This window comes from Opisthorchis viverrini (assembly GCF_000715545.1).
Source record: "Opisthorchis viverrini unplaced genomic scaffold opera_v5_137, whole genome shotgun sequence".
Classification (NCBI taxonomy): Eukaryota; Metazoa; Platyhelminthes; class Trematoda; order Opisthorchiida; family Opisthorchiidae; genus Opisthorchis; species Opisthorchis viverrini.
Window position 1 is genome coordinate 809,223 of NW_008751790.1, and position 15,067 is coordinate 824,289.

General features: G+C 41.4%; 1 protein-coding gene across 1 annotated transcript in view; it reads left to right on the top strand.

Moving 5' to 3' along the window:
- Positions 1–3,245: 3,245 nt before the first annotated feature.
- T265_06462 (hypothetical protein) overlaps positions 3,246–15,067 on the top strand; it is a gene marked incomplete at both ends in the record, with an annotated part of 31,554 nt that continues 19,732 nt past the window's right edge. Inside the window, 2 exons of the mRNA XM_009171730.1 lie at positions 3,246–3,294; positions 3,738–3,868. Of these exons, the coding sequence (XP_009169994.1) occupies positions 3,246–3,294; positions 3,738–3,868 (180 nt within the window). The remainder of the gene's footprint in view (positions 3,295–3,737; positions 3,869–15,067) is intronic.

Genomic DNA, 15,067 nt, shown 5'->3' on the forward strand with positions numbered 1-15,067 from the left:
CAACCACTTGGGCGGCTGTGGTTGCTTGCCGTGATCGGTCAAGTTAGAGTGCTCTCAACATATAGGTTAACAGCAGAGGGCCTGCGCAAACAATCACTCACGTCAAGATAAAATACATGGAAGTTGAAAAAGAAACCACTGTTTGGAATGTCATTTAAGTTGCGGACACGAAGGTTCCGATACAAAAATTCTTTTGGCTTGCTCAGTAAAGAAATGAAAACCAGTGATGTTTCGAAGGCGGTCGTAATGCAGCGCAGTGCGGATAGAGAAAAGAGGACATCTCCATGGTTTTGGGTCTTGACAAAGTATGAGTTTTTCAAGAGATAGTTAAAGAACACGCAAACGACAGCTTCCAATATCGTGGTGGTGCCATGATCAGGCAATATATACCAGCCATTAGCCAGGAGTTACGAAAGTTTTGGATTCAACCTGAAGTGTCCCTATCTCAAGGTGTGGAGACTCCGTAACAATCAGCACATATGACAGTTGCATGATCGAGGCGGGGGAAAAGAGTGATTGGACGTTGCATTTACGCCGGATTACTCTGGTTAGCCGTATTCGGGGTCAATTTTTGGAATGGCTCTCACAAAAGTGTACAGAGCCGACGGAGTCCCGCCAGTTGGTATCAGTCTGTTTCGGAAAATATCAAGGCACGGAATAATATAGGACCTGGGTCTCTCACGTCGAGAAGAATACGGATTAACAAATTAGGTTTAACCTTCTGTTTGACATTTTCTCCCAGTAACAATATAAACTCATGGGAACCGTTTCTCTTTTCCCATGCCGCGGTGTCATGTTTGCATCGGACAATGCCCACTGTTTATAACATTGTCTTTTCTCGCCAAACCCACAGCACCTGCAAATATCCCCGTTAGTCCTTTATTCTGACTGTAATCGTATGATCTTGCCCGATGGTATGCCGTCCACTAAATGGGGAAATCGTTATTATTTAGCCACTGCATCGTTTACGGTACTCACTCCCTCCACAGCTGCGGACTTCAAGGATAGCTTACATGAGCGTTATTCACCTCTGTTGCCCTAGTCTTGTAAAAAGGCGCTTGCCGATCACTTCGAAGCGCAGAAACGATTCTTGTTATCCATCACTTCAGTAGGATGGTTGATTCTGATAGACAGTCTATAACCGGGTTCTGTGAGCGGCCCTCTCCCGCTGGGTCCCACAACGGTCACACCAACCCACTGCTCACGTCGCTGCAACGCCCCGTCCCTCAGAAGCCTCATCAAACTTGCGGGGGCGTTTTTTATGCTCGCATGTACCTGCAGAGAATTTTATTCGACTGGTGTGCTCTTCAGAGTTCTTTCAAAGGTCTTGCGCTACATTCCGCTACTTTTGTAGACGGATGGGTTAAATGTTTCAGATGTTGCTGACTTCAAATGTTCTTTCTTGCTTTTCTGTTGGAGTTAATTTGGAGTAATTACAAACGATGATATGTCGCCTTGTTACCACATCGATTTTCCACCTCGCGTTATAATTTCTTGTCAGCTTTTTTGCCATTTCTGCGCCTTCTTCCAGTCAGTGCACAACATATCTACGCAGCTAATGCGAACTTTCATAGGACGTATAATGTTTGTTCCTAGATTTAGGGTAGCATACCGTCAGTTATGATCATAACAGTCGGGAAAAAGCCTTGCCTGCGGGGGTTTGTGAGTGTAGGGGATTGCGCCAAAAGGTGACGGTGTCATAGATTGATGTAGACACTGTCAATCTAAACCGGCACGGGCAGGGAAGCAAAATTGCCATTGAGTTTTTACTTTCGAGGAAATTATCGGGGTGAAGCAAGATCAGATCCTTATAGTTCGCGGGTGAGAGGGCAAAGGCAAAAAGAGGGCAAAACAAGAAGCATCTTGCCTGACACATGACAAGAAAACTGCAAATCGAGGAAAATATGGAACCAGAGCAACGGATCTGGTGAAGCAGCAGAGTTAGTGTAATCAAGCTGGCCAATTTGAACTGGCTCTCAGTATTCGTACAATGGAATTTAATTATGACGTATCCCTGACGGACCAAAGCAATCGAGTCATTGAGTTCAGAGTACTGGTCTAAAAGTTCGAGCCCCGCTCATACATCAAGATCTCATCGATGCTGGGAAACAATTCACCAGACTTTTTCGTCCAGAGTTGTAATTTCTTCAGTGGACAATGAAAGCTGGTGAACTCCAAAAACAGAAAACTAGATAAGGAGGGTTTCTGGTCTCAGCGCACACGTGAAAAATGCAACTTTGGCGTAAAAATGTTTACTCTACTGTTAAAGATCTCGCAGCTAAGAGCGTTCTGCGGCTAAGGACCCATTCTAATCACAACCCGATCCCATCGCCGAGGCTGTGTCATCTTGGGCCGTGAGGCTTATCGCATTGTTCCCCTTTTGTGGCATTATGTATCTGTTTAGAGCTAAAATCCAGCTGGGGATTGACGGTTCTTAGTCAGCGGTTGCTTAATCCCAGGAGTCTTGGACTGGTAGGTTAAACAAACCGCGAAAATAGAGCGCCGATTTACAACACATATTTCTAAGCTTTTGATGATGGGTATAAAAATTCTTGCATATACTTAGAAAGAATGCTCGTTAGTATTGCGCCCAATTAGCATAGGCCTAAGGACGTTGTGTTTTGGTCAGTTTCTCCTGGGCTGAATTTGAAGTAAAGTCGAAGAGTAAAATTTCAGCGTAATCCACGGTTTGGCATGAAAACATTGACCTTCGTCATAAGAATAAGGATTTGTGTAACCTTGCATGATATAAATGATAAGTGTGTACAGAAACGTGGCTTAACATCCAACGGTGACATTTCAGCAACTTAACCGTGACTATTCAAACAACCCCATTACAACTGTTTGGTTTTCGCGTTATGAAACAGAGAAGCAGACTGTCTTATGCTAGAGTTGTCCATGAAGATATGTCAAAAAATCTTGTGAAAATAAACAGCGAAAAAGTTGCTGTCCCAAAGGTATTCCGAAAACTGCCACCTATCCGTTTGGTGGATTCTCATTGCATACTTGGTTGCTGAGAGCAATTTGCAAATATTACCCCTTAGTTAACTCAATCCGGCTAGTAAATTTGAGCTAAAAAGTCGAAAGCACTCGTGAGATTGAGACTGGTAAAAGGAATCATGTGCAGATAACGAGCAAACTGCTTCAAATTTGCCAACTGCAGTGTCATAAGTCCACCTGTAGTTAGTGTTATATATATTAGCAGCTTAATCGCCAAAATGGAGGCCTCAGTATCCACCCGTGCAATGCTCAATAAAAAGACTCACGGTTTGGCAGGGCAATCCCGCAAACAAAGTATCCAACTGTCTAATCTCTACAGACTTAACCCATACCTCATTCAAGTCAGAAAACAGCCCCTAGAAGACCTTAGAAATCACGCATAGCCTCCGAAAAAATGTTGATGCTTACTTTGAAAGACAAACGCTGCTAGATGGGGGCTACATCAGCCTGAAGCTATCTGCCAAATGACGTGTCCCTGTCCTCAATTGTGACATCCTCAAACACGTGAATATTATTCCATGCCACCCTGAAGACAAATGCGTTACAGCCTTGAAAACAGCGCACCCAATGTGATCCCCACTTCTGCGCCACATGATTGTGACGGTCCACTGACCTGTATGCGTTGTTATTTTTCGTTCTACAGATCTACTGCACACGGAAGCGGAACACCGTCCAGTCTACAGACGGAAATTGCTCTGACCTTTGAGTTACAATTGTGTCAATTTAAATCTTCGTAGCCATACCACCGGTAACCCGCGCAGAACGAACTTTGACAATGTACAACAGTTATTACACGGTCAAACCATGTCAAAATAAATTCCTCCAGAGCAGATTGGATGATAAGGTTAGAGAAATACACAAAAAGGCCGTAAGTATAGAATGATCTGATTCTTTCTTCCAATGTAATTTCAAATTCACTTGTCGCGTAATATTACGTAGCGCTAGCGCTGCAACCAGACCACGTATGATATACTCTTTACAGACTTTGCAGTCACACCATATAATGAATAAAATCAATCTTCAAGGCGCTGTTAAAGTTTTAATCTGATTGAGCTAAAATGAAGTACCACGGCCGGGCGAACATATTCTGAGGATATTCGAGGCGTTTATTAAAGAGTATCATTTACAATAGAACTTCCATTGGGATCAGAACGGCGGATCCAATAGATACTGATGACACTCCGTCGCTCTGTTTGCATGGTGCATGCTTGAGTTAGGAATGCATGCGTGTTCCGTTTTACGTGCAGCATTTCGGAATATCACGGTGGCGCACAGGTACAATTGGAGGATTCCACTTGTACCCCTGTAAATATTGCGTGAATACTACTTACTCGCGTGACAGTTATCAGATAAGACCTCTGAAAGAGACACGGCTAGACAAACTAGAAGGCTTATCTATGCAAAGAAAAGCAACACTACACTGGTAAACAGTGGGTAATCCAATCGAAAATAGAAATAGCCATGAAATTAAAAGCGATCCTTGAGCAGAATAGCACACGTCCGAGTTAGCGGCTTGACTTCGATGACGCAGAAAAAATGGCCATGCTGGAAAAAATTGAAGTGCTACCCAACGAGTGGCTAGGGAAACGTGACGAAGAAACCGGCTGGCGGTCATAATATGGGTAAAGCATCTCATATAGGAAAGAAACAGATGGATTTGTAAAGCTAATGTATAAAGCAGATTTGCAGAGGCCCACGTGACGGGTATTTAGAGAACCATTGTGAAGCATAATGATAGCAGAAAATAACTAACGTTCTAAAAATTCTGGATTCCGGCATATCAAAAAGTGGCGCTCTACTATAAAGTGAAAAAGATACATTAAGAAAGCATATCTCCGGACTTTTTGAGCTTTATGACGATCTGTTGGTCATATAAGATCTTGTAGGTTTTGTGTCCAAGGTCCATGAACGCAAACCCTGACAGATTGAAATTGTACCGAAATGGTCTCCAAAATGCTTACTCTGAAGGGAACGGGAGTCAAAAGTGCGTCAGGATATGAACGAGAGTCAAAAGTGCGTCAGGATTCTGTGTCGGAATACAGGCTCCGAGTAGCGGCTGCTGCATCACAGCTGCCCGACACATCCATATAACCGGGAACCTTCTGGATAAAGTAATCATGAAATCGTTGCTGCCAGGCCTAACTGCATGGCTAAACATACACCAAATGATTTATTGCGGGCATGCTAGAAGACCCATTGTTACAGTATGAGGGTTCGTGAAATTCACATGGATCAAGCAACCTCAGATCATTGAAGATGCGTTGAGATAACTTAAACTAAATGTGACGGAGTTCATAAAATTTTGTGCACAAAAAATAGGTTTGTGCCCCAAAAGCACAAGTTCATGGAGCGCAAAAGTCCGAGAAATATGTTATGGTGACTCAAGCTACGTTGGAAACCGGTCGCCTACAGAAAGTAAAACGTAGTTATCTCAAGAGAGCGATGGCTGACGGGAGACAGACATACGATGGCAAACTTCTATTAACGTCAAGAGCAATGCCGAACGGTCAACACATTAATAAACTCAAGACGAATTGGAAAACTTATTTCCAGTAGGCATGCAACAAAGCGGGTGATGCCACCACCAGTGACTAGTAATGGCATTGTTATCATATATCTTACGAACATTAAATTGGTTGGTAAATTTGGATTACTTAACACCGGAGCTTCAAGGCTCAGAAGAATAACGTGAGACAAACTGCAGTATAATAGATTAAAGCACTTTCTACGGCCTTCTAACGCAAGTCACCAGATGCAAACAGAACATTCTTTGTCTTTAAAGGCTAGCTGTTGGAACTGCAAGGAGTATGGCACGTGTATAGGGAAGGATGTTAAGTGTAAGAAGTACTCTCAAGAACTAGGAATGAAAAACAATCGGACCATTTTAAATGTGTTGAATGAAACAATTTCAGCGCCAAAAAACGATCTTTCCAACGCTAGTATTCCGGACGTTTCCCGAAACAAATAGTAAAAATAGAAGTGAGTTTTTGCACACCATTAATATGCTATTGCGTCTAAGATAGGTTTTTTAACGGAGGGTTTCGCAGTGCAAACCTGACAACGTCTTGCTTAGATTGTAACAAATTAAGAGGCAGTCAGAAAAATTGTTCACTTACTACGACTAAGACAATTTGATAGATTGAGTAGATCCTGTAACGTTAGTGCATGCACTTTAAACGGTTAAAATACGCGTGCGTTTGCGCAAATGTGTACGAAAAGGGTGGAATTTTCCATGTGTCGGTGTCTGTTGATAACCGATAGAGATCACTTTATGGCGGCATATGGTTCTGTATTCGGGCCTAATCCAGTTACAAAGTATATGGGTGATTCGAGAGATTGTTTTCGCTTGGGCTGCCTGCTGCTTTTGGTGTTGTGGGGCTATAAATATAGGTTGACTTTCCTAAAAAAATCTAGGGTTACACAGCAAACTTAATAAGTTTATCTACAGTTGTCAGGAATAGAAATCCTACGTGAGTGAACCATTTTAAACACTTACCGGATTACACCTTGCTTAACTCATTGAGGAAATGTTGTGGGAGAGTCACGTCAACCATAGCACCGCAAAATATAGGAAGCAACAAACGAGGAGACTATTCTTCTGAGGGTCTCGTTTGTGGTCACTTTTCTCTACCGAATATTCGACCACCAGACGGCATCAGTGTCTTTAGTTTTGGCAGCAGTATGTTTACCTTCCTTTGACATTTAATTTAGTAGAGTGTTAGACAACGTGTATAAGAACCTATTGTAGCCAGAGAAAGGTTTATTCTAGGTGCCGGCGTATTTGTTGTTTCTATGAGTTTGTTTGCACTTGAAATGGCCCGAAGCACTATTCCTTTTTACGTCAAATTCCCTGTTCCTGTTTGTCTATATCGTCGTAGTTTTGGTTTGGTGGCTATATTTTCTCTTTTTATTAGAAAGAGTGCAGCAAAAATAGTTTTTCAACCACAAGTATTTGAACCAGACATTTTCTGCTATGTTCTCATGAAAATTAGATTAGTTGGCTTACTCTTAGCACTTTTGAGCGTTCGTTACTTCTTATAGACTAATTATAAATTCTCACTAGAGCAGTATCTGCGCGATAACTTAAAGTTATGGGGAGCTACATCTTTAGTAATATCACCTTTGAATTTCACAAAGTGATCGCCAACCCTAGTCCCCGGTAATGGTTTATATGTGGAGGACAAGTGGCTCTGTTTTGATTTCGGCCCTGCATGGAATTGTGGCTGCACCTTTAAGGCTTTCTCTTGAGTATTTGACTTTCACTAATCTACGGGCATGTATGTTTCGTAATGTATGTAATGTCTTGTATTTTTTGGAGCTGTGCCCAGTACCTCAGGGCATGTATGTTTCGTAATGTATGTAATGTCTTGTATTTTTTGGAGCTGTGCCTCAGTACCTCATTGCAGTAAAGGAGCCATGTGAAGAGATTTTTCAATCAGACAGCTTTCAGAAGATAACAGTGCAAACCCTAAAACCTGGATGTATTATCTATTTATCATGCTTTAAGGTAGATTTTGTGTGTTAGTCAGGCATACATGAAACAGAATAGTTAATAACGATAAATTATTTTTTACCAATGCCTTATTAGACATAGACAAATCGGATTAAATATTATCACAAAGGTTCGAAGTGAACGGAACTTTTTGTCAGAAGTAACAATCATTATGTCATCAGTGCGCCAATCACAAAGGTGGCTGCTTATATAGATTTAGTTGTCACATCTGCATACGATCTCAGTGATTTAATCCAAAACTTAAAAGTGTCTTGTAGTGCACATTCTCTCCTCAGAAAACATAAGCTTATAAAATTGCAGTACGTTTTGTTTCCTTGAATGATATCGGTGCAAACCATTACATCCATAAAACCATAAAAAAATCTAATTGAGCTGATGGAGATGAGGTTCTACGCTATTCAATCCACAGATCTCAGACGTAGAGAAAACTTGTTTGTCTTTTGACCCGAAGATATGTCATGCGTTTTGACACACTAGCTTATTTTTCCGTTCTGAGTATGTGGGACACATTTCATTTCGAGCTATGTTTCTGGAAACTGTTGAATATTATGCTCCTATCTCGTACTACTGAACCAGACATCAGCTCGAACAGTTCCCCAACGTCTGGCAGGCAAAATCTGACATTTGAATTTTTCCATAGTTCATATATTTCCGGTCACTTTTTCGAAATCCGTTTGTACAAAGACCAACACTCAATGTCAGAGACGTCCATATTGCTATTCGTATACACATTTACGGTTTGTTGTGACTGCGCTAGATCGTATGAGTTCACAAACCCACTTTGCACATTGCCGTTTCTGTTTCGTTTCACACTTTTGGCCTCCCTGAAGTTATCTCCACGCCCTTGTTTTCTCATTTTCATCTCTCGGGCTTGCTCAATTAAACAAAGCGAGTAAATAGACAGCCCGTTTGGCTGGATATTTGCTTCATGTTCTTCAATATTTTCCCATATTTCCTCCATCCCGGGTCAATTTCGCACCATCTTTCTGAATTTCTGGTTGCGGAATTTGATAACTCGTGCCTACTGATTTTGTCAATGACTTGTCCCAAATTCTGATAGGGTGTCGCACTTCTAGTAGGCTCCTGGTTCATAAGGACGATTAGCGGTTTATGGTTAAGTGACATAAGAATCTGAAATACCGTTTGCTTCTAATTAATTCCAGAAGCAATGAGACAGGCAAAAGCTGCCATCTATTCAAACCTACGATCATAGATACAGCTAATACTCTCATTCTATCACTTGCGACAAACCTTCATCAATGCAGCTACACTCTATGAATCAGAACTCAACCGAAGAGCTTGAGTGTTTCTAATAATGAACAGCAAAACCGGTATATGATTGTCGTGTTGAACGTATAAGCAGTTTCAAGTCTAGGTTAGTGTATTCAATACTTGGAGTAATTCCAATCAGTAACAAAAGCAACGGAGAGAATGAATATAGCCTGGATAGAAGAACCAAGCCTCTATCATGTTGGTTACAAACTCCTCTTGGTAAATGGCTTTCCTGGCGTCTCTGTACATTTAAACGTTTGGGTTTGACCTCCAAAACGTAACACTTTGTGCATCCTTTAGGCGTAAATTATCAACCACAAATAAGAGTGAAACCGAATAATGTTTTTAAACAAGCAATTCAGCTATTACCACCCGCCTTGGAGATTACTTGTGTTTGGGGTAACGTCGGTTACAACGGACTGGTTGCAACTTATCGATAGACTGAATAGAATGGCAGCAAATTTTGAGAGACAAGTTCCGCAGTGATTTAAAAGCGGTGACCCACCTTAATACGACAATGAAATAAACCATCCACACTTCTTATACACCAGGATAGAGATATAGTTTGGGCTACTTGTCCCAAAATTCTCCCGTGCCGCAGAACCACGGCAAAATGAGCCTAAGCTTGTGGTATTATTTATATAAATGTCTAAACATTGTAAGTAAACGGATTAGCGGTAGTTCGTCTGCTAGTTTAATGACTTATACTTTAATTTACATGATAAATAAAAACAGTTTTACTTTGATGCAAAAATATCGGGGAGTTTGTGAAGGATAAGTCACATTTACAGAAAAATCTCGTGCTATAACAATTTCATTTGTTTAAAAAAACTGGTAGTTGAATATGTTGCTGATACAGTCCGTTGGTAGTTTTCTCGCAGTTAATCTCGTAGTTAATTTCAAATAGGTTGTATGAACCCAGTTATTTTAAGTATTTGGAATCGTATAATGTTAATCTTGGCCTTCGTTCTCTTACACCGTTAGGCAACCTTTTCACGTAAAATGCGGGAATGATATCTTTCAACACATTGTTTATTCTTATGCGCATAATATTAAATTTGAGAGCTACAGCGTAATATTTATTGTGTAAACTTACAATATGTGACATATTCTGTTTATATTCTGGAACAAGCTAATTCAAAATGTAGCTTCCACTCTTAAAGGGCCACCCAAAATGTTCGGCTCATATGATTTTTCGACAAGATTCCAGATCCTCAGGACAACTTCCATAAGAGCTCTTTTATTCGTGCTCTGTGCTGAGTGAAAGTGACTGAGAGATGAACAGTGTATGACCTGGGAACGAAATATAAAAATACTAACCAACAGATTTAGTCGGGTGGGCAGCTGCCGCCTTCCCTGGGTGGGGACCTCGGAACTCAAGTCATCAGTGGTTACTGACATTGGCAGAAATGGTACAATCGCGCAGTCAGTGGCACTCTTGCATCAAAGCTATCGCTTTCAATGCGTAGGTACCCAATTTCCGAACTAACTGAAGACTACCTTGCTTCCAAGACTTGGTTTTATATTCAATATTCCCGCTTTCCGATGATCAAAACTGTAGCAGCTGGAAACAATGTACCCATGGCACATGGTATATAGCTGATAAGTAGAATTGATCTGAATAACAACCAGAGCTTTTGGTTACTCGAATGACACGCAGACTTGTAGTCTTCCCCTAAGAAAATGCTATATTTCAATCCTCAGAAGGTCGCAGTTGCACCGGTCCGACTGTGTTTGAAATGGGTATCACCAGACGTACGTGGTCGCCACACTTCCCCTCCGGCTTATTCGTCTAATAACAACTTATCCAGGCATTGAAAAAAACCAGCTGGATAGAAAAATAGAGGCTAGAGATCCTTCAGGAACTGAATGAACTTAATATCAGTTTGCTATGGTCCACCTGGCCTACCATGGTGTGCAGAAGGCTGATTGACCGCTGGTTGCAGATAGTGCTTTCTAAATCCGTGTCACTTTTTTAAAAATTATCTTGCACATTCCAGTGTCTTGACGGCTCTGAAAATCGGCGAGGTGTTTTCATTACACTAAGCTGAGACACACTTTGCTCATTTCAAAGTTTCGTCGTATTAGAAAGTCTCCATGTATATTTTTCAACAAAAATCCCTTTGAAAGCGTTAAAATTTTGGTAAGCACACAGATATTAACCTTACGGGAGCCATTCTGACTTTCGTGGAAGTTACATTCACGACACTGTCGTTTGGGTAGTTCTCCTTTTGTTCTAACTCTGCTATTTTGTGAGTCCACAACAAGGAAGGGCAGAAGTAGACTAGAGCGCAGCTCTTATTAGAGCTCATCAGAGTCACTTATGCTTCGCCATATCAGGATATAAAGTCCGAATATCTGATCTTGCCACAATTACTCCAACCGGGTGGTTCTGAACAGGCAAAAGTGTTCACGCATGTAAGCAATGTGATACCATGGATAATCGAGTTGAAGTGAGCTGCAGTAAATGGTCCCAAGAGCTGTTATTCGGCTACGCATAAAGAATGGTTCTTTACAGATAAATCAGAAAATGAAGCAATGGGATAGTTGGGCTTTCCTATTCTCCTCTTTGAAGTCAAGTCGAATAGAGAAAGAACGTCATGTACTTCGGCAAAATTCTGATAGAAGAACATTCTAAAACCTCAGTGAAATAATCAGGACTAAAACATCCATCTGCCTTCAACTTCTGTTGAAGAAAGTTTAGGGTTTCGACTCCAGATTACCGAGGCGTCGTTCGGTGTCTTAGGAAGTGCTATGTTAATTTTATTCAGTATCAACGATAGAACTCGGACGCTCAGAACTATACAGCACTTCGTGCATTTGATAGGTAAATCTGATAGATAAATGTGAAGAGGCGCGTGGAAACTAGAGAGGAATTTTTCGTTTTGTGCAAATCGTTAAAACTGAACTAACTCAATTATGGACCTGAAGACGAAGATCTTGATGCGGCATAGATATGCAGGATATTTCTCTGATAAGGATGTCATGATGTTTACTGTGTCCAACAAGTATAGTTTATCTTCCCTGTTCTGCTAAGGTGGGTGCATGATGCACGATGCAATTATGGACAACAAGCTTAATCCCCATGCTTGAATGCTGCAAGTTTATTCAAATATTGAAACAATTTTTTCGCTGTTCCCAGTTAGCAAGATTAGTGTTTACATAACTCTGCGAAGCAGGGCGACCATATAGTTGGCAAGGCGGTCCTTTCACCAGTCATATCGCCTCATTTTGAGTATCCGCCCGGCTAACAGACGTTAGTGGCGTCGATGCTGTCAGTTTCCAACCAAACTACAAGTTGTAAATGTGGACACCTCCGTTGTTCGTGGTAAACTATCTCTAAGTAGCCCAACCTGCCTCATTCTCTTTGTTCTTTCGCTTGCAAGGTATTACTGATATGGAGCTACGGCAGTGAAACGCCTGTATTCTCCTTCATAATGTGAAGAGATTTGAGTTTTTTGTGAAGATTCCGTTTTGCTGATGATTCCCAAGCTGTACAGTGCTTCTCGGGTTTTCAGCATAGGTTGGCTTCAATTACTGGACAAAATCTCTACAAAAAACCCGTGTTCACACCTGGCGTTGTCAGCATTGAAGATGATAATGAACCTTACTTTCAGTCTGTTACAATCAGTGGATAAGCTTACAGTTAAACCGTGACAAAAACAAATATGGAGAAGTCAAAATGATATATAATTTCTACATGTTAGACGCGGCAGGCATCTGAAGAGCCATATGGCAGAAGAGCCCATCATATGCCAGCCTTCAGTGTAGCTAATTTTATTGACCCAAATAACTAACGGGTGGCCAACAAGTATGCAACTTTTTCTCAACCAAGCCATAGCGACAACAACATTAGGGACCCAGAGTGCCACCTTTTCTAATGAATAAAATAGGCAAAAACTAACGGGGCTTTATTACCTCCCGAAGACCAGTAAACTTCGATTCATTACTTCTAGTGGCTTTGTCATTTTTGAATTTTTTTAAGCCAATTGCTTTACTGGCCCCAGCTAGCTGATCAGGCTGATTCACACCCCGTACACTTTTATCCATTTTACGGTACATCACACCTGAATAAATACAACTCCAGTTTGATTTGTAGCGGTAGTGTAAAACACTAAAAGTGTGGCGAGTTCCTCACCTTGGCTAGATTTAATAATCCCGTCTCGGTTATACGGATGTCATAATTTTCTGTGGTATCTCAGAAGTTAAATTCGGTGGTCAGCGCCTTGTTTCGCTGTCTTCGGAGGTAAGACAGCTCGCTATGGTATGCTGTGCTGACGTTTGTCTATTTCGATCAAAAAGTATTGATTTGTGGAACCCGAATTTCAGTAATCTTTCGGTTTCTTCTGAGTCCATTGGTGAGCTTTGTGGGACAACGTGAGAATCGGTCTCAGGTAGGTAGAAAGCGCGTTTTTGGTTGTGCAGCGGGTACTTCCATTGAAAAATGTGTCCAGCGCCAGAAGCTGCGTTGGTTGAGACGTGTTGCGTATGCCGAACCATCGTTTGCCGAAGAGAGTACTGTTTTCCATGCCCAATTCGGAGTGGCGTAAACAGAGAGGTGGCCAACCCTTGACTTGGCAGAGGAGTATGAAATAGGGCGCTTAGATGCTGTCGGTGCTACTCACCTTCAAAGATGGGGACCGCGTGATCCTCACTGTGCCTGGTTGGAGATACTAGAAGATATGGCTGCCAACTGATGTCAGTGGCGTTCTTGTTGTCAGTTTCTATCCAGATCGCCTGAGTGAATGTCTGGAGGTGTAGGCACCTCGGAATGATTGTGTTAAGCTAGCACTAAGTCCCTCCCCCATCCACCTTTATTCTTTTCTTTACAATAAGGCTTTCAAATAAGTCATGGTTGTACGGCAGTGAAGCATCGGTGTTGAACACTGATGTCATGCTGTTGATGATGATGATGATGATGATGATGATGATGATGATGATGATGATGATGATGATGATATATAACTGGAACCCAATTAATATGCGCCAAATGGGCGACTTAGTTGTCCCACGGGGCGCATATCACAAAACTAGTTCATGATAAACATATGACCAATAAATTCATCACAGTTACGTCCATTTACAAGGCTATAGTAACGAAGCTCCCTGTAACGAGGCATTGTTTGGTAGTCCGAAAAGTCTGTTGTTTTATTCTTGTTAATCAACTTACTATGATGAATATCCGGGGAGATTCAAACTCATAGCCTTTTGGCTAGTTTAAAGCTAAATCCGCGTGCTACGATCAGTGGGGTGATCAGCCTGCACTAAATGTACGGCACCCCAATCCTATCTACAAACAAAAAGGACAGTTCTGTATCATCCACACAAGTGAAATAAACAGTTGAGAATATCTAAAGCGTTGATACAGATATTGAGCCCTTCTGTTATGTACACCAAAATAGGTCTAACATACACAACAGAGCAAGGCGACCGAGTTAGCCATAAATAACTTGGTGGGTACTCATGGGCTCTTTCAGTAAAGCAATATTTAATGTTAAACCGAGTCAAAGAATTACTGGTTCATGGAATACCGAAATTTTCAACGAACCTACTGAATATTCGCAAAAAAAACTATTTCAGAATTTGCGTAGGTTGTAAATATTTCTACATTATAAGTGGCACATTGTGATGTTAAGACAAGTAAACGCAGCACGAAACGTGCCTGCGTAACTTTCGCTGTAACCAACATCAGCATTCAGAACAAAGCATGTCTTCGTTGTACAGGGACTGGCGTAATTGGTCGGGTCTGTAGGTCAAAGGAAGAACACGCAAGAACATGAAGTATTCTCTATGGTAGAACTGAAACAAATCTGAGTTGATGGACCACCTTAACAGATCATTGGTTGAAATTTGACTAACTTCCGAAAAGAACTTCGCTAAAACTCCCATCAGCATCAACAAGAAGGTCAAAGCAACATCAAATAAAGTTAAGATTCACATGTCACCGCATCTTTGAGGCATCGAATCAAAAAAAGGCAGTCCTCGCGATTTTGTTTCGCATTAAAATCCAGCAATCTGGCCTGATTTTTTGATTGCAAGTGTAATAAAATTTTTTCAATGTACACGAGGCCGTACCGGCGCCGCCTTCTTAGAAACAAGGTGATAGGTCCGTAGATGAGCAGGACTACTTCCCACGGACCAAAGCAGGCTCAAACCGGTTTCAAATTCAATTCGATTGCCACAACGGGGGGTTCACGGGAGGAGGAATGCACTGGAGGCAGTTTTACACACCACTGTGCCGTAAATTTAACCAGTGAAATTGTCATTTTAGAACATTTGTTG